This window comes from Panthera pardus, unplaced genomic scaffold (assembly GCF_024362965.1).
Source record: "Panthera pardus isolate Hobbes unplaced genomic scaffold, ASM2436296v1 HiC_scaffold_2, whole genome shotgun sequence".
In the NCBI taxonomy this organism is placed as follows: Eukaryota; Metazoa; Chordata; class Mammalia; order Carnivora; family Felidae; genus Panthera; species Panthera pardus.
In genome coordinates this window covers 53,023,424-53,043,346 of record NW_026526765.1, presented here as the reverse complement: position 1 = coordinate 53,043,346, position 19,923 = coordinate 53,023,424, and the positions used below count along the sequence as shown (strand labels likewise).

Genomic DNA, 19,923 nt, shown 5'->3' with positions numbered 1-19,923 from the left:
CTTCCTTACATATGGTGGAATGCTTTGTATTACAGAGAAAATCTTTTCTAGTTTCACCCAGTTAGAATAGTAATTTCCTCTACCTACAACTATTTAGTGCAGCTCCATTTTAGTTACTTATATTCTTATCTGACTTCTCTATCATATTAAGGGCATTTTGAAGCAGAGAATGCCTTAAAATTTATTTCTTCCTATACTTACAGTGCCCTATGTGAGGCTCTTGATATGTGTTTACTGAAAGCTTTATATTAAGTTGATTTTACAGATGCTTAATCAAAACTTCTTTGATGAGGGACTTATTTTCAGACCAATAAAAAATACAAGTGACAGAAAAAAATAAGAGGCAAACTCATAGAGCAGGGAGATAGAAGATAAACAACCTGGTTTAAGATGCAAATTTTGCTGAATTATTTATATCAGATTCTTGTTACAGAATTGTTCATTTAAAATTTGTTTACTAAGAGGATTAAATAAATATAAGTACTTAGCTGAGGTAAACATTAGGATAAGGCTACTCAAAAATCCCATCAAATACTGAAAGAAATAAAAGAAAATAGCCTATCATACTTTAGTCAGACTGGAAAGTCTCCATGGACTAGGTAGAATCTTTAATTAGCAACTCTTCAGAAAGTGAACAGAGAAAGGCATTCCAGCAATGTGTCACTGTTTTGGAAAAGACTCAAGGAGGAAATAGGACAAATGAGTCAAGACAACTGTGTGGAAGATATGACAGAGTTTAGGAGGGTCTGAATGTTAGATGATATCAGTAACATTAGCAGAGGTGTGATAGAATTAACATCAGTCAGAAGAGACCAATTACCTTCATTTACATATGAGACTGAGTCTCCCAAGATAAGAATAGTTAGGAACATCCCCAGATGTGACTTGAATTCTCTATCCCAGGCCCAGTGACATTTTGTTTTTCTTTTAATGGCAAGAGTCCTCAGTTATGATTGAGTCCTCATGTTGATTTCTTTAAGGGTTTTATAAATTAGCTACAAAATAATTTATTGACTTATAAAAATGTACTATATTAAGATGGAACTACACCTTTGTTGATAATGTCACTTAAGTTTATTTAGCAATCCCATTACACATTTCCATGTTTTTAAGGGAAATCTTTTTTACTTTTTAAAAGATAGCTACACTTGTGTCTTTATATGTATCATCTATGGTAATTAAAATGATACACTGTTCCACTTGGGAGTAATTATTAGTACTTGGCTCTATTCTTTATATACATGAATTTCCCAAGTATTGCATGTCAGTAAAGATATGTATTGTTTATTATCTATGTTTATTATTCCAACAAAGTGGGAATATGTAGTAATTAATTTCATAAATGATAATCCATATTCTTAAGCAACATAGACTAAGATATCATGCCCTTTCTTTTCTGTGCTGAGGAAAATTATTAACATGCAGTCCTTCTTTGGTATTAACTCAGTTACTCCTTACAATAAAATTATTAGTTATAAGCCATTATTATCCCCTATTCAGGAATAATAGGTCTTGAGAGGGCCTGGATTTGAATCTAGGTAAACTGAAACAGCCTCTGCTTTTCCATTTTGCTCTAAAAATAAAAAGGGAAAATGTTTATATCCCAAATGGCAGAAGAAAGTTACAACTGGATTTATAATTGGCCTATGATTTTTACTGTCAGAACTGGTAACAATAAAGCAGTTGTAGCACTTTCTTGATATAATAGAAATAATGAGCCTATACCAAGGAGCCATAGGAAAATCTTTAGTTGTCTATTGTCTCAAGCCCTAAGGGACAAAGGCCAACTCTGGGTCTGGAATTTTTCAGATAACTGGAGATGTCTTCTTTCAAACAGCATTCTGAAAGCAGCAGGTAACACCGAATATTGTTTGATCATTACATTAGAAAGAGAATAAAAGAAATGCAAAATTTATCACCTTATCTCTTTTACTACATATTCTAAAACTTCTGTCTCATTGCGATAAAATATTCAAAGCGAGGTCAAGATCAAAGAAAGGCATCCTCAAGTTTGGCGGATCCTCAAGTATTAACAGAAAGATAAAGTATTATAGAATTTTACTTCCAAATCCTGAAATGCTCTATGACCCAGTAGAAAGAGCAATGGTCAGATGCCTCTCCCAGGTTTGCCATTAACTGGCTGTGTGACCTTTGGCAATTCAACCAGCACTAAAAAACATAGCAGAGCTTTTGGTCTAGGTCATCCTTTCTCCTACACATTTGACAAAAATTCATAGTGACAAAGCATACAGACAGCAATTTTTGACACAATCCCCAAAGACCGCATCATTTTGTTAATTTAATTTGACCTTCATCACAGACAAAAATTGTTGCTACTAGTCAGAATAATATGAGACTTAAAAAGGGGGCTGAAGGCCATACAATGAATACGCACTCAGCTAAATATAAAGGCATTGAGTTAGACAGAAAACAAGACCTAAGTGAAATTGTTTTTTAAACATGTGTAGAAGGTGAGAAAGATGTCTAAATTGGATGCAGGCAGAGGAAGGTTAGGGCAGCTGTGCTTGTAAAGGATTATGCTACTTTCTTTTGAGAATTTCAGAGGACTTCAATAAAATATGACACTGTCTCTGGAGCATATCTCCCTATGTTTTTAAGTTTGGGGGTACAGGGAAAGGTTCTTTGGCCTTAAAAGTAATCTGTAAGATTTCTTCAATAAGAGACTCTCAGATTTTTATAGTTTAAAGGAATGTTTGCAATACAAATACTCTTTAAAAATGAAACCTCATGCTGCAGAGTCACATTAAGACATATGTGAGTATTGTTGGATATTTTTAAAGACAGCTTATATGATGGAGGTGGGAGGATCATGGTGGCAGAATATCGGAGGCCCTGGAAGTGAAAGAAGACATTTTGATCATTTGTTGAGTGTCACTACATGAGGTGGCATTATTATACCTTTTAGCTGATAAAATGGAGGATTATAAAGGATGAATTAATAACTGTCTAACAACAGGCAAATGGTAGAGTCGGGATCCCAATTATGTTTGACACCAGTGTCCGTATTCTTAACCACACCGCAAGTTTGGAGGTACAGAAGGCTTGAGCTTTACTTACTTGATGTTATTACTTCCTTCTATTTCCATTTCACACCTCAAATATATCTCTTAATTTCTTCGAAGTGAGGAGCATCACCATGCATAATATGATCACACTGCTCACAAATAAAGCTCACATAAAAGGAAAGCGGCATTGGGGAATGCTACTGGAGAGAAGTCACGGTCTTCACGACAAACAAGTCCAACCAGACCACTGACATGCCACCATCAATTAGAATGCAGCATTTTTATTGGAAAAGTCCACATATTAGGCAAGTCCCTTTGTGAAAAGGTTTTGAAATACACAGATGAGGAGCAGCTAATAATTAAGATTATATATAACATATATTCATACTGCCAGTACTATGCATACATTGGAAAGCTAGCTTTTTTTTTTTTTGCGTGTCCCCATTACAGAATACATTTCAAGTTGACAATAATGTGTTTCTCACCATTGAAAATTTGCCGACAACTCTCCTAAAGAGTCAACATTAAATTGTTAACAATTCAAAACATGAAAATAATTAATTCTATTTACATGTCTTTGAGGTTATATATGAGAGTACTGATATATTAAAGATTTGTAAAATTGGCAGCTAAATGTGTTTCAAGATTCATCCAGATGACTCAATGAGGACTTCACATAGCTTTATAACAAAGCCACTCTTTCTTTTCTACTCTTTTTAGATTATCTATCAAGTTATACTGGCTATGATTGAATTCTGACTTTAAAAAATGGTTGCTATAAAGAAGAACTGACAAAGGGTGTTATTTTAGAAAAAAGGGGATTCAGGATGAATACTTAAAGGTGGAGCTCAACTCATCATGTTTGAAGTCTGGGACAACCACTTCATGTGATTATCATTTAGTTGAAAGAAGCCACAGTCATAGGTTCAACCTCCATGTAAGTCATTCATTTCTTGTTTTATTTTTAGAAGTTAATTTTCAGTGCATTTTTTTTTTTTTTACAGACCATAGAAAACAACATTCTGAACACTAGTCAGTTATGAATCCTGCTCTTGCCTGTCCTATGTCTTCAAGTGGAATTGTGGATGGGTCAAAGCTAACTCATCCCCAAACCTGGAAAAAAAATATACAAACTCTAATTATGCCCTAGTAGACTCATTTTTTTTTTTTTTGCATAAACATATGACTTAAGTATTATTTTAAAAGGAGCATGGACTTTGGCTATTATTGTTCATTATCAAAAATTTATTTTAGGCAAAGTTCTTTGGATCCTTTTGTTCATTTTCACAAGATCAAGTATCATTTGACCATGCCTATGTTCAAAAGATGAGTCACTGGTTCCAGGCCAGCTCAGAGAGATTCACAGAAGCATATGAAGCCAATTTACTTCAAACCCTATCTGTTGAGCACCAACTATGTGCCAGGCACTATATAAGGTGCTGAGGACCCAAAGAGGAAATGACAAGGATTCTGCCCACAAGGCACTCACAATCACTAGAAGCAGATCTTGAGATGGAGAATAAATTCTGTTATAATCTATCAACCTAAAAGGAAGAAAAAATAGCGGCAAGCACATACAATTACTTTATACTCTATGAAATTGGGCATATTTAGAAGTGGCAAATGTCAATTATTCAGTCTATATTTTACTTAAAGTGTTCTAATATGTCCTACAAGGAAAAGAAAAAAAAAAAAAGCTGTTTGAATCTTCATGCGTGAGGGAGAAGGTAGAGAAAATTCCTCCCTCCAATTCCAAACCCAAACCCTTATCATTACATTCATGATTCTTTTATTGCCCAAAGACACAGAATAAAAGACAATGCTTTGTGATGTTAACTTCATTCCATTTATTTTGGATCTAAAGAGATGCATGCATTAAACTTGAAGCATTCTACGTTATTGAAATATTTACATCATTGTACATGTGATGTGGAGGAAAATTTCTTCCTATCTTGGGATAGAGGTGTAATAGATTTCTAGTCTAGGTTCTTATATTTAAAGTGACTTGTGATTTTTCTCAAATGAGGGAGATATTCTACTGGGATCAAATTTACCACAACCTATCCCCAAATGAACATAGGGTACAGTTTTGGACATTTTGCATCTAATTGTATTTTGAATTGATTAAGGACACCACCACTGTAAACAGTCATGGCTTTCACTATTTCGGTTGTTGTAGCTGAAAGTATCTTGTTGAATTCAGTGTTCTTGCTCTAATTTCACTCTGCCTTGCAGGTTTGAAACACAGCAAACATTAGAGTTCAAATTACACTTACCACAGGAGAGTTGGGCGCAAACAATATGACATTAATACAATTTAGCAGGTTAGAACATAGAAACAAATTCAAATTATCATAAACCACACAGGGGATTATTTAAGTGGACTTTAGAAAGGACATCTCCTCTCCATGAGATTTAGTGAATAAGACCTACATCAATAAAACCCATACCTCTTTCACAGGTAAAGGTAGGAAACCCAATAAACCAGATTGAACAAGCAGAAGGCAGTGGGGAAGAAGATCCGTGCATATGAGTCCATTTTGGCAATACGGATATGTATCCTCCCATGTCTCCAAGCTCCTGTTCGGCAATCTTCAAAACAGCAGAAAAAACTGGCACAGTCCTTGCCATCGAGACACTCATACCCATATTCTTCATCTCTCTCTTGAAGGTGAGTGGCATTGTTCATTTGAATGGTTGCTGATCTTGGGCGGATATCAATGGTAGGAGCCTGAGACAAGGGTAGGGAAGAAGAATTAGATATACTTGATAAATCCTAGATTAAGTCTCCACAATGTCACCAATGTGAATGATGAATCTGAAAATGAGTACTCAGGAAATTGCTATGACATCGTGATCTACAATGGTAAAATTGAACTTAGAAGGATAGCACATTTGCAGATTTCAAATTTTGAGCTTAAGCAGTGCAGCTGAAAATAATACCATCAAGCTAATAGCTATAGCAAGAAGATTGAACACCAAAAGAACTCAAAGTTTAAAGATTTAAATCAAACAACTACATGGAATCTTAGTCTAGTAAATATTAGATGTGAGATTGGTTACATGAAGGCATTTAATGGTGTTGCATGTGAGTAGAACAGAGAAATAAAATGCATTAATTTTGAACTCAAATTTTGTGTCATGCTTACCTATAGGCAAATGGTAAACCCCATTACACTGAGCAAAGTATAATGTACTAAATGCTATTAAAAGAAAATGTTAAAATATATACAAATGGAGGAGTTTCCTAAGTATAGGCCACAAATGGTATGGCTTATGTTTTAAAGACATATAGTGCTTTGTCTAACATTTACCATCTAGAAGCTTTAGAACATCAGCAATGTTTACCTATATGTGAGTCAACATTCAGAAAAAAAAAATGCTACCACCTTTTTAGCATTTGAGAAGAAACTAATGTCAATAAACTGAATGATAATTTGATCTTTGCTATCATATTAATTATGAAATAACTATAAATCTCAATGATTAATTTAATTTGGAGGAGTTTGTTTTGGATATTATAAACACAAATCCCAGTGTCTCTGAGAAAATTATCAGAATTCAACTGGGAAAAGAAATATCATTGCAGTATTGCATGATAGAGCCAAAAGGCCCCTGGATTATTCTAGAGGAAAGGGATGGATATTTTAACTTAAAGTATTTCACAGAGTATTATTTTTATAAAACTGACAGGTAGGGTTCAGACCAATGGAGATTATTAAATTTACTTAACAAAAACCAAATCTTATTTTGAATTCAGATTTACAGAGTTACATTTTAAGAACATATATAGTATATATGTTAGGTGCTGTCAGTGAAATTGGATCCTATTTTTATCTGGGAAGAGAGGATAAGTTTTGGTTTTGATGTTTAAAGAGGCCCTCTTTTCTAAGGACATCTCATAGAGTTTGCAGCTTTTGAGCTTCATATAGGGTCAACACTTCTGTGAATTAGTGTAGGGTTGATAACTCAACTCTGGAAATCTATAAAGCTTTCTTCATCTCAAAGCCCTTATCTTTAGTAGAATGCTTAAAGGTCTACTCACTAAAAAACAAAAGAAGTCGAAACACCATGTAAGCGTTAATAATTAAATTCAGCAGTTGCATGCAGTGAATTTTCATTCCAAAAACATTATACCTTGAAGGAAAACATCCGAAGAAGCTTTAGGTTTGTAGACAGAAAAGAGAATTGCATTTTTTTTTAATTAAAAGAAGGAAAAAAGAAAAGAAAAAGACAAAATAAGACAAATTAAAAATACATTTTAAAAACATAGTAAGTAAAATGAACTGAAATTATAAACACAGAAGGACAATTCTGAACTTGGAATAAAGTATATGCCTAACGTTGGAAAATGGAATTTGGGGATTTTAATAAATTAATCCACAATTACTTAACTATAAAAGCCAGTGTTGTCCACTTGTGAGGAAGCTTTCCATAGCCTGGCTTCCCTGCATAGAAGTATTGTGATTTTTATTTTCTAATTATTGTCAAAGAAGCCTTAATAGGTAAGTCTTAATAGAATGAACCAAAGAGCATATTAAATGGAAAAATAAGGTTTCAGCTTTTCCTTCACAGCTTGGTCTCTTTCCTGTTTTGATAAATCATTTGATTGTCTTAAAATAGGGAAGTCCATGAAATTCTCAGATAATTTAATTTTTTTCAGTTTCTTTAATCTCCTCTGCAATCATATAGCTGTTAGGGCATAAAGGCTTTTTCCGAAGGACTCTTGTTTAAAAGCACACCCTCACATCCTTATTAATGCTGGAAGGTAATAATGCTGAATGGTATAGAACTTTATTCTTGGGAAAAATAATGGAAAGTGAAGAATGGGGAGAAATAATAATTTTAAAAGTACAACAACAAAAATAAAATAAGGTTAGAAGAAATGCAAAGACAAGCAAAACAGAAAGGGAAGGAAAGGACTGCATAAAGCATAGTGAATAGTTGGGAAATTAAGGATAAGCATTTCTGTTTTAATTACCAAGAATAATGATGATTTTTTTCTTTACCTGTTGCAAATTGTTACATTCAAGTAAATATATGCCATTTGTAGAATCTCACCAGGTTTCCTGGAGATCCATCAGGATACAACCTAGAATCAGCTATATTTCCTCATTATAATTTAGTTCCCCCTAAGTTGGTGGGCCAGATAACTAGCCACTATCAAGGCCCTCATGGCCCTTACAGCAGACAAGGAAGGGCTATAAACTGAGGAGGCTAGGGTGACTTCCTTTGCCCCTGACTTAGAAGGGAATGGACCTTAACTTCCACAGGGCTTCCTATGAGCCAGCCAGCCATATTCAGGTGCATAAATGGGTATACTTGCTCTCTTCAATGTCCATATTAAAAGATAATTGCTTTAGGCTTGTTTATCTGTGCCTTTTTATTTAAAGTTTGATGGCAAGGTGAAGTCATCCTACCTTTTTCCAAATCATTGAAATCAATCCTTGTCGGTTAGTGTATAAATCATCAACATCAACCATCATCATCATCAACTATTAAAGGTAAGGACTTCCATTTGTAAGGTACCATGTAATGCTTTTTACCTTCATTGCCACAGTAGCCCTTTGAGGTAATTATTATAAAAAAATACATATTTTGTATATGAGTAAACAAAGACACTCAGAGGCTAAGTAACTTGCCCAAACAATAGAGTATCATTTCATTTAAAAACAAAATGATATACATTCTTGTTTGAAACCAATAGTAGTACTCTGGTGGTAACATGCACAGAGACAATTACTTGCAAAAATGTGATCTTTGAAGTTTCAAGAACATTATGGCTTCCTAGTAGAAAGCCTTGAATGAAAATGTTATTTTAAAATAACAATAACTTAAGAATGTTATTGTAAGGAGCAGAAAGGTGACAATCAATAGAAAATAAATGCAGGTGTCAGCAATATTTATAATTCCCATGAAATGAAAAGAGTGGGAGTCTTCCTTCATGAATCAGGTCTCTCCCAAATAACTAATGACCAAAATGAATTCTTATGTCCTAGCCAAACTCATACATTCTGTTTTCATTTTGGAACCCAAATTACTGAGGTTTAGTCTGCAGACAGACTAAGACCCAACAAAAACAAAACCAGGTGGGCTTCTACATAAAAATCTCCATGATCCCAATGGGAAATGATACATACAGGGTTTTTCTTCTTTTTGTCTTTATCCTTGCTTGGTTTCCGGTTGCTGACAAAATAATGCAGGGTGCCATACTCCACCAAAGCAGAGAAGACAAAGATGAAGCAAACAGATACGAAGAGATCCATTGCTGTGACATAGGAGACCTTGGGGAGTGACTTCCGGGCAATAGTGCTGAGGGTGGTCATTGTCAGGACAGTGGTGATACCTGAAGAAAGGTACAGTAAAACAGACCATGTGACCTTATCAGCAAGTTGGGTAACTGAGTCACTACTGAAACAAAATTTATTTTGTGACTGCTGAAAAGCAACCTCAATAAGGGAAAGGAGGCACAGGTGTAATCCATTCGCTCTGCCCACAAATATTTATTGCCTGCCTACCATGTATCAGTTACTATGACAAGCACTGAGTATATGCTGAAAAATAAGATGAACATGTTCCCTGAGCTTATGTACCTTACATTTTAGTGACAAAGAACACTATAAATCAAGTGAGCAAAGAAAAGTATAATTACAAATTATGGTTCATGCCATGGATAACAGCATAGGTGTTGAAAACCTAGTTCGATGGAATGCTAAGGAAAGGCATCTTTGAAGAGGTGATAGTTAAGGAGCTTAAAAAGTTAGAAGACACCAACTTTTAGCTAATTGCAGAGTAAAAGGAAGATATTGAGGAAGGGACACTATGTCTTTTTTTAAAAAAAATAGAATACCTAGCATCTGGGGAGAGGCAGGGGTGTCAAGGTGATACTGGGATAACAGAAGTTGTATCATGCATAGCATGCAAAGGAGTTTTCATTTCATTTAAAATACAAGGGATCCATTAAATGCTGTTAAATAGAGGAGATGTGCTAAGTGACACATTCTGATTAATGAGTTTTTTAAAGGCTATGATATAGAAAGAAGATGGTGGAGTAGAAGAATCATGAGTTCACCAACCTCACAGATATACCAAAGTGTAACAACTACCTATATTGCAACTCACTCTGAAAATGACCTGAAGATTGGCAGAACAGATCTTCTCTAACAGCTAAAGTAATAAAAAGAAGGCTACATCAAGAAGGGTAAGAGGAACAGAGATATGTTGAGGAACTTAACTGCTGCAGCTACCAACAAGTAGGAGGGATATCAGAAGCATGGAGGAACAATGGGATCAAGCCCCATACTGGGCCCCTCAGCCCTGGGCTCCTACACTTGAGATGAGTCACTATGTCTGGTTTTAAAAATCAGCAGGGCTTGGGGCAGCTGGGTGGCTCAGTCAGTTAAGTGTCTGACTCTTGATTTTGGCTCAGGTCATGATCTCACAATTGTGAGATAAGAGACCCATGTTGGGCTCCATGCTGAGCATATAGCCTACTTGGGATTTCTCTCTCTCTCTCTCTGCTCCTGCCCCACTTGTGAACACTCTCTCTCAAAATAAAAATAAATAAACATTTTTTAAAAAAAATCAGCATGGCTTAACTCCAGGAGAGCCAGAAGGTTATAGGACACCAAGTCTTGACTTTTAAAGAGCCAGCACTGAAGAAGCAGTAAGAAAAGTGCCAACTTTTCAAACACAGAAGAACCAGTTTGAAAAGGATATTTATGACTGATTTTCAAATAGTTCCAGAGGGTCAGAAATCTGCAGAAGCTTTCTCCAGGAAAAGAGGTACTGACAGGTGCCATTTTTCTTGGCATGCTTCAGCCTAGATGTCTGGATGCTTGCAAGGACCATTTCTGAAATTCTCTTCTTTGTGAGCAGCACTTGCACCACCCCCTCATTCCTCAATAGGTCCATCCCACATAATCCACCCTCCTCAGCAGGCACCCCTCCAAAGTGACTGCTGTCCTGACATAACTGGCCAGGTAGCCTAAGTTGGGACCAGTGACCCCTCAAAGAGTCTATTGCCCCTATAAATAGGCCTCTCTGCTAGCTGTGTGAGGGGCAGACCCCACCCACCAATGTGCCCACAGCAGTACAGCCACAACAGGAAGATGCACAGACAGGGGATATCTCTGGGGCACCTGGCTCTGGAAACAAAGGTATATTATGCTGTGGGGCACCACAGGATGACTTCACCATAAAGCCACTAATTTCAAGATCAGATATAGCTGACCTACCTGATACATAAAAACAAACACAGAGAATTACACAAAATGAGGGGACAGAGGAGTATGTTCCAAACAAACAAACAAACAAAAAAGACAAAACCACAGAAAAAGAGCTAAACAAAATGGAGATAAGCAAAATCCCTGGAAAAGAGTTCAAAGTAATGGTCACATGACTTGAGAGGTGGGTGAGTGAACACAATGAGAACAACAACAAAAAAATAGAAAACATAATGGACTAGTCAGAGCATATAATATCTGGAATTAAAAATGCACTAGAAGGAATCAACAGAAGATTTGAGGGTGCAGAAGAACGGATGAGTGAGATGGGAGACAGGGTAATGGAAAGCACCCAAGCTGAACAGCAAAAAGAAAAAAGGAATTTGAAAAAATGAGAATAGGTTAAGGGATCTCTGAGACAACACAAGCATACTAACATTTGCATTATAGAGGTCCCAGAGGAGAAGAGAGAAAGAAGGGAATAGAAACTTATTTGAAGAAATGACAGCTAAAAACGTCCCTCATCTGGGAAAGAAAAATGACATCCAGGTCCAGGAAGTCCCAAGCAAATCCAAGGAGGTCCACACCATGACACATAATTAAAATGGCAGAATTTAAGATAAGAAAACAGCAAGAGCAGGGCAAACAGTTACCTAACAGGCAAAACCCTCTAAAGGCATCAGCTAATTTTTTCAGCTGAGACTTTGCAGGCCAGAAGGGAGTAGCATGATACTCAAAGTGCTGAAAGGAAAAACAAACCTATAAACAACAATACTCCACCAGAAAAGGCTATTATGTAGAAGGAAAGAGAGTTTCCTAGACAAATGAAAGTTACAGGATTTCATCACCACTAAACTGGCCTTACAGGAAATGTAAAAGGAACTTCTTAAGTGGAAAATAAAAGGCTATACCTAGAGGAAAATTATGAAAGAAAGAAAAATCTCAATGGCAAAAGCAAATATACATTAAAGTTAGCAAATTAATCATTGAGCTAGTATGAAGGTTAAAATGCAAAATTAGTATAATCAGCTCTATCTACAAAAATTAGTCAAGGAATACATAAAATAAAAAGATGTTAAATATGACATCATATACATAAACATGGAGAGTAAAAATGTAGTGTTTCAGAATGTATTTGGACTTAAGCAGCCACCAACTTAATACAGACTACTATATACTTAGGATGTTATATATGGACCTCATGGTAATCACAAACTAAAAACTTAAAATAGATGCACCCTCAAAAAATAAAGAGAAAATAATTGAAACATAACACTAAAGAAGGTCATCAAACTATGAGGGAAGACAACAAAAGAAGATAGAAGTATAGGGGCACCTGGGTGGCTCAGTTGGTAAGCATCTGACTTCAGCACAGGTCATGATCTCACAGTTCATGGGTTCAAGCACTATGTCTAGCTCTGTACTGACAGCTCAGAGCCTGGAGCCTTTTTTGGATTCTGTGTCTCCCTCTCTCTCTCTCCCCTGCTCATGCTCTCTCTCAAAAATAAACATTTAAAAATATTATTACTTAAAATTTTTTTAATGTTTATTTTTGAGAGAGAGAGAGAGTGGGTGATGGCAGAGAGAAAGACACACACACAAAACAAAGCAGGCTCCAGGCTCCCGGGTATCAGCACAGAGCCCAACACGGAGCCCAAACTCACAAGCCATGAGATCATGACCTGAGCCAAAGTAAGATGCTTAACCAATAGAGCCACACAGGCGTCCCTAAAACAAAATTAAAACAAAACAAAACTATAAAACAATGAGAAGACAATAATTAAAAATGGCAATAAATACATACCTACTGATAATTACTTTAAATGTAAATGAACTAAATGCTTCAATCAAAAGACAGAGTGACTGAATGTATTAAAAAAAAAAACAAAAAACAAGACCCATCTTTATGCTGCCTAAAAGAGACTCACTTCAGACCTAAAGACACATACAGACTGAAAGTGAAGGGATAGAAAAAATATTTCATGAAAAGGAAAGTAGGAAAAACTGGGATGGCAATACTTTTTTTTCAGACAAAATAGACTTTAAGGCAAAGGCTGTAACAAGACAAAGAAGGGCATTACATATAATAAAAAGACCAATGCAACAAGAGGGCATAACACTTGTAAATATCTACACACACCCAACATAGGAGCACCTAAACATATAAATATTAACAGACATAAAGGGGAGAAATTGTCAGTAATACAATAATAATAGGGGACTTTAAAAGCCCATTTACATCAATGGATAGATCATTCAGATGGAAAATCATTAGAGGAACAGTGGCTTTAAATGACATATTAGACCAAATGGACTTAATAGATATACACAGAAAAATCCATCCCAAAACAGCAGAATACACATCCTTTTCAAGTGCACGTGGAACATTCTCTAGGGATAGAACACACATTGTACCACAAAACAAGTCTTAATAAATTTAAGAAGCACAATTATATGAAAGTAGAGATTGGGACACCTGGGTGGCTCAGTTGGTTAAGCATCCAACTTGGGCTCAGGTCATAATCTCACAGTTTGTGAATTTGAGCCCTGCATGAAACTCTCAGCTGTCAGCACAAAGCCTGCTTGGATCCTCTGTCCCGCTCTCTCTCCCTCTCTCTCTCTGTCCCTCCCCTGCTAGTTCTCTCTTTCTCAAAAATAAACAAACTTAAAAAAATACTTTATAAAAAATAAAGTAGAAATCAGTTATAAGAAAAGAACTGGAAGAAACACAAAGCCTACTGCTAAAGAACAAATGAGTCAAGAAAGAAATCAAAGAAGAAATAAAAAAATACCTAGAGACAAATGAAAATAGAAATAATATGGTTCAGAATCTTTGGGAGACAGCAAAAGCAGTTCTGTGAGGGAAGTTTATAGCAATACAGGCCTACATCAAGAAACAAGAAAAATCTCAAGTAAAAATCTCAAATCTAGCTTTACACCTCAAGGAATTAGAAACAGAAGAATGAAGCCTAAGGTTAGTAGAAGGGAGGAAATGATAAAGATCAGAGTAGAAATAAATGAAATAGCGACTAAAAAGGAAAAGAAACTAAAACTTGTTCTTTTAAAAGATAAAATTGAGAAATCTTTAGTAAGACTAATCAAGAAAAAAAGAGAAAGGACTCAAACTCAGAACTGAAAGAGAAGTTATAACTGATAAGACAGAGATATAAAAAATAACAGACTATTTTGAAAAATGTGTGCCAAAAAAATGGATAGCCTAGAAGAAATGGATAAATTCCCAGAAATTTACAATCATCTAAGACTGACTCAGGACGAAATTTTTAAAAAAATGAGCAGGCTAATGGGGCACCTGGGTGGCTCAGTTGATTAAGCATCCTACTTTGGCTCACATCATGATCTCACAGTTTGTGAGTTTGAGCCCTGTGTCAGGCTCTGTGCTGATAGCTCAGAGCCTGGAGCCTGCTTCAGATTCTGTGTCTCCCTCTCTCTCTGCCCCTCCCCAGCTCACACTCTCTCTCCCTCTCTCAAAAATAAACATTAATTTTTTTTTTAATTTGAAAAATGAACAGGCTAATTACTAGTAATGAAATTGATTTGGTATTCAAAAAAACTCGAACAAACAAAAGTCTGAGACTAGATGGCTTCACAGATGAATTCTACCAAACACTTGAAGATGACTTCATGCCTATTCCTCTCAAACTATTCAAAAAATGGAAGAGAAGAGAATGCTCCAAATTCATTTTATAAGGCCAGCATTACCCTCATAACAAAACCAGAAAAGACACTACAAAAGAGAGAGAGAAAGAAAATTGCAGACCAATATTCCTGATAAATATAGATGCAAAAATTCTCAACAAAATGTTAGCAAACTGAGTTTAACAATACATTAAAAGGATCATTCAATACTATTAAGTGATATTTATTCCAGGGATGTGAAGATGGTTCAGTATGTGCAAATCAATCAATGTGATGCACTACATTAACAAAATGAAAGATAAAAATCATTTTAAAAAATCATATCATCTCAATAGATGCAGAAAGGCATTTGACAAAATTCAACATCCATTCATGATAAAAACTCTCAACCAAATGTGTATAGAAGGAATGTACCTCAACATAATAAAGGCCATATATGAAAAACCCACAGCCAACACCATAATGGTGAAAAGCTGAAGAATAAGACAAGGATGTCCACTCTTACCATGTTTTTTTAACATAGTATCAGAAGTCCTAGCTATAGCAATCAGATAAGAAAAAGAAAGAAATGGGGGCGCCTGGGTGGCTTAGTTGGTTAAGCATCTGACTTCAGCTCAGGTCATGATCTCACAGTCCGTGAGTTTGAGCCCCGTGTTGGGCTCTGTGCTGACAGCCTAGAGCCTGGAGTCTGCTTCAGATTCTGTGCCTTCCTCTCTCTCTGACCCTCCCCTGCTCACGCTCTCCTTCTCTCTCTCAAAAATAAACATTAAAAAAAAAAAGATTAAAAAAATTTTTAAAAAAGAAAAAGAAATAAATGGTATCTGAATTGGTAAGGAATAGGTAAAACTGTTACCTATTTGCAGATGGTATGATACTACATACAAAAAACCCTAAAGACTCCACCACAAATCCTTTTAATTGCATCAAAAATAATAAAATACTTAGGAATAAATTTAACCAAGGAAGTGAAAGACCTGACTCTGAAAATGATTATAAATTGAAGACAGCACAAATAAGTGGATAGAACATGCTCATGATTTTGAAGATCTAATATTGTTAAAATGTCCCTATTACCCAAAGCAATCTACAGATTCAGTGCAATTTCTGTCAAAGTAACAAAAGCATTTTTCCCAATCCTACAATTTGTGTGGAGCCATACAACATCTTTCATAGCCAAAGCAATCTTGATGAAAGGCAAAGTTGGAGGTATCACAATCCCAGATTTGAAACAATACCATGAAGCTGTAGTAGTCAAGAGTATGGTACTGGCACAAAAACAGACACATAGACAAATGGATCAGAAGAAAAGAGCCCAGAAATGAATCCATGCATATATGGCCAATTAATCTACAGGAAAAGAGGCAAGAATATGCAATGAGAAAAAGAAAATCTCTTTGATAAATGGTGTTGGGAAAACTGGACAGCTATGTGAAAAATAATGCAACTGGATCACTTTCCCGCATCATCTACGAAAATAGACTCAAAATGGATGAAAGATCTAATGTAAGACCTGAACCCATAAAACTCCTAAAAGAAAACATAGCTGGTAAACTCATGGACCTCAGCCTTTGCAATATTTTTTTTCTGAATATGTCTCTCCAGGCAGGGAAAACAAAAGAAACAATAAACAATTGGGACTATATCAAACTAAAAACCTTTGGCATAGCAAAGGAAACCATCAAGAAAACAAAAAGGCAACCTACAGAATGGAAGAAGATATTTGCAAATGGTATCTCTGATAAGGGGTTAATATCCAAAATATATTAAGAACTCCTACAACTCAACACTAAAAAAGTAAAGAATCCAATTAAAATGATCAGATGATGTGAATAGGCATTTTTCCAAAGATGACTCACAGAAATGGCCGAGATACTCATGAAAATATGCTCAGCATCACTAGTTATTAGGGGAATGGAAATCAAAATTACAGTAAGATATTACCTCACACCTGTCAGAATGGCTAGTATCAAAAAGACAAGAAATAACAGTCTTGGCAGGGATGTGGAGGAAAAGGAACCATTGCACACTGTTGTTAAAGATGTAAATTGGTGTAGCCACTCTGGAAAACAGTATGGAAGTTCTTCAAAAAACTAAAAATAGAAGTACTACATTATCCAGTAATTCCACTTCTGGGCATTTACCTGAAAAAAATGAAAACCCTAATTCAAAAAGATATGTGCACCCTTATGGTTATTGGCGGTGGCATTTAGAATAGCCAAGACATGGAAGAAACCCAAGTATCCACTGATAGATGGATGGATAAAGATAACATGGTATGTACACACCATGGACTATTCCTCAGCTACAAGAAAAATAAAATCTTTCCTTTTGTGACAACATGTATGACCCTAGAGGGTATTATGCTTAGTGAAATAAATCAGGCAAAGACAAATGCCATATGATTTCACTTATATGTGAAATCTAAAGGCAAATGTACAAATGAGCAAACAACAACAAGAATAAAAACAGACTCATGAGAACAAACTGGTGTTTGTCAGAGGGGAGGTGGGGAGGGATATAGGCAAAATAGGTGAAGGGGATTAAGAAGTACAAACTTCCAGTTATAGAATAAATAAGTCACAAGAACCATGTGGCTTTCTTAGGCCATTATGTCTTAGTTAAAATCAAGTTTCCTCTGATTTTCTGTTATGAAATTCTCAAGAGGGGAAAGATCTGTGCTGGCTGAAATCACTTCACAGAAAAGAGTAGCCTTTCACAGAGAGGGAGGAACGATCAGGGAACTGCAGTTATAAATCCTATCCTCTTTCCTATATTATTATTATGGAATAACCCATCTCCCTTCCTAGTCTGTATACTCTGAGACAACAGAAAAGACCTCTATCTTAATGTCCTTTGTAATTTTATGGACAAGTGTAGTTCTTGGACTCAATATCTTTTGAGTTCATAAATGAAGCAATCAATGAATAGTGTATACATGAAAGGACAGAGACAGTTACCCTACATTTGAAAATAGGATTTCATATTGATGACTTGGAGGAGAGAGTTTTAACTGCACATAAAAGCAGCTAACATTTATGGATCTCCTTCTTTGGCCAGGTACTGTGTCAGGCACTTGATGTATTATCCTCACAATGAGGATTATCACTGTTATCCCTTTTTTTTGCAGGTGAAAAAAAGCACCGAAAAAATAAGAAATTTGTCCAAGGTAGTAAGTGACAGAGATGAGATGAGATGCAAGCCTGTGGAATCTGATTTAAAGCGCAATGCTCTGGGGCACCTGGGTGGCTCAGTAGGTTAAGCATCTGAGTTCAGCTCAGATCATGATCTCATGGTCCATGGGTTTGAGTCCTGTGTCAGGCTTTGTGCTGACAGCTCAAAGTCTGGAGTCTGCTTTGAATTCTGTGTCTCACTCTTCTCTCTGCCCCTCCCCACTCATGCTCGCTCAGTCTCGCTCTCCAAAAAAAAAAAAGTAAAAAAAATAAATAAATAAAATGCTATGTTCTGACCCACATTGTTATATTCTTTCGTTCTCTACAAATATGTATCTAATATGCAGCATGAAGCCCCAGACACTTGGAAGCTAGTGTATATTCCTAATCTGGGATGATGTGGACTGTGGGTCTTCCATATTGCCATGGTAGAACTTCAGCAATGGCCAAATTTCTCCTCTACAAACTGGGATGGTGTGGAGAGGGGCAGACCCCACAGTATTCTCATGAAGATTAAGTAATGTTCATTAACTGTCAATTCCTAGTAAGATATCAGTAAATGTAAGATATTTATTTTAGAGAAGAATAGTCTGCTTCTCAAACTGAAAAAGCTTCACTTTAGTTGTCTATGCATTAATTCATGTAGAAGTTCTTGACTACTTAATTACAGTTGATATTTGGGGGAGGAGAATTTAAAAACTAAATTGGGACCTGAACTTCCCTTCACATTCAGGCCTCAAGCCACACTTGACCTATGGAGGAGTGAAAATGTCAGTATTTATAGTAGATACCATAGATAAATTCACTTCAGAAAATCTGACAGATCTGACATGTAAGTTAAACACTTATCAAGCAAGTTGAGAAAATGTTATTTAGGCTACTTGGAAGTTCATCACAGCCATTTAAAAGAAGAACCTTAAGGAAACTGTTCCATGATATTTTCAAGTTTCTGCTGGGAGCCTCAGGAAAGAGAACAATGAGTGGCAGACAAGTGTAGTTTTAACTCATTTACCAACCAACAAGATAGCTGGGGGTGGTTTTTAAGCACAGTTTTGCCAAGCAAAGAATTAGACTTCTCTTACCTGGGATGGATGAAAAATATCCACAAGTTTTATCAATTCCTCCAGTCTTGGCATCAAGTAAGCTCTCAGACATGTTACCTCACATTACTTAGGTGAAAAATAGGTACTTAAGTAGCTCAGGTTACTTAGGTGAAAAATACCAACTGGTATTTTTACCATTTCATCCATCGTCATTAAATCATGATTAAGGTTTACCAGCTACCGCCTGCATACCAAACTACATTCAAGTGTACAAGCTCCAAAATAACTGCTCCCCCCATGCCCTTGTGGTCTGAGCTCAGAAAGCAGCCAGAATCTGAGCCACACAGGTATATTTATCTCACTTACTAAACAACTTGCCTATCACTATTCTGCAGCAAGAAACTTATGATCCACAGGGGTTTAGAGTCATCTGGTTTAACTCTAGGTTATAAACACTGGAAAAGGTAATATGATCACACATTTGAATCACCTGCAAAATTGCTTTTTAATCCTGACACCCAGGCCATGATTTCAAAAATGAAATCGACATGTCCTGTGATTGGACTGAGGCAGCTGTACTTTTAATGGCACTCTGGTGATTTAAATGCACAGTTAAATTTAAGAAGTTCTACATCAGGAGAAGACAGCAAAGTTAATGCAGAGAAACTGTGTCAGTTCAGCTGGCCCACCTTTCCCCACTACAGCCTTCAACAAGGCCTCACACACAGAGCAAATATAAGTCCCATTATCCAAGGTGCAGATAGATGTACTATCTGCTGGTCCCGTGACTTTGTTAATGTCA

The 19,923-nt window shown here is 36.1% G+C and overlaps 1 protein-coding gene across 2 annotated transcripts in view; it reads right to left on the bottom strand.

The window, feature by feature from the left end:
• Positions 1–3,287: 3,287 nt before the first annotated feature.
• Positions 3,288–19,923, bottom strand: part of GABRG2 (gamma-aminobutyric acid type A receptor subunit gamma2) — a 112,103-nt gene continuing 95,467 nt past the window's right edge. Inside the window, exons 8-10 of one of the 2 annotated variants that reach the window (XM_053907066.1) lie at positions 9,167–9,372; positions 7,164–7,187; positions 3,288–5,757 (exon numbers count right to left, since the gene is read on the bottom strand). In XM_053907066.1, coding sequence (XP_053763041.1) covers positions 5,482–5,757; positions 7,164–7,187; positions 9,167–9,372 — 506 coding nt within the window. In that variant the 3' untranslated portion in view covers positions 3,288–5,481. The remainder of the gene's footprint in view (positions 5,758–7,163; positions 7,188–9,166; positions 9,373–19,923) is intronic. The other variant, XM_053907067.1, reaches the window with a different exon arrangement.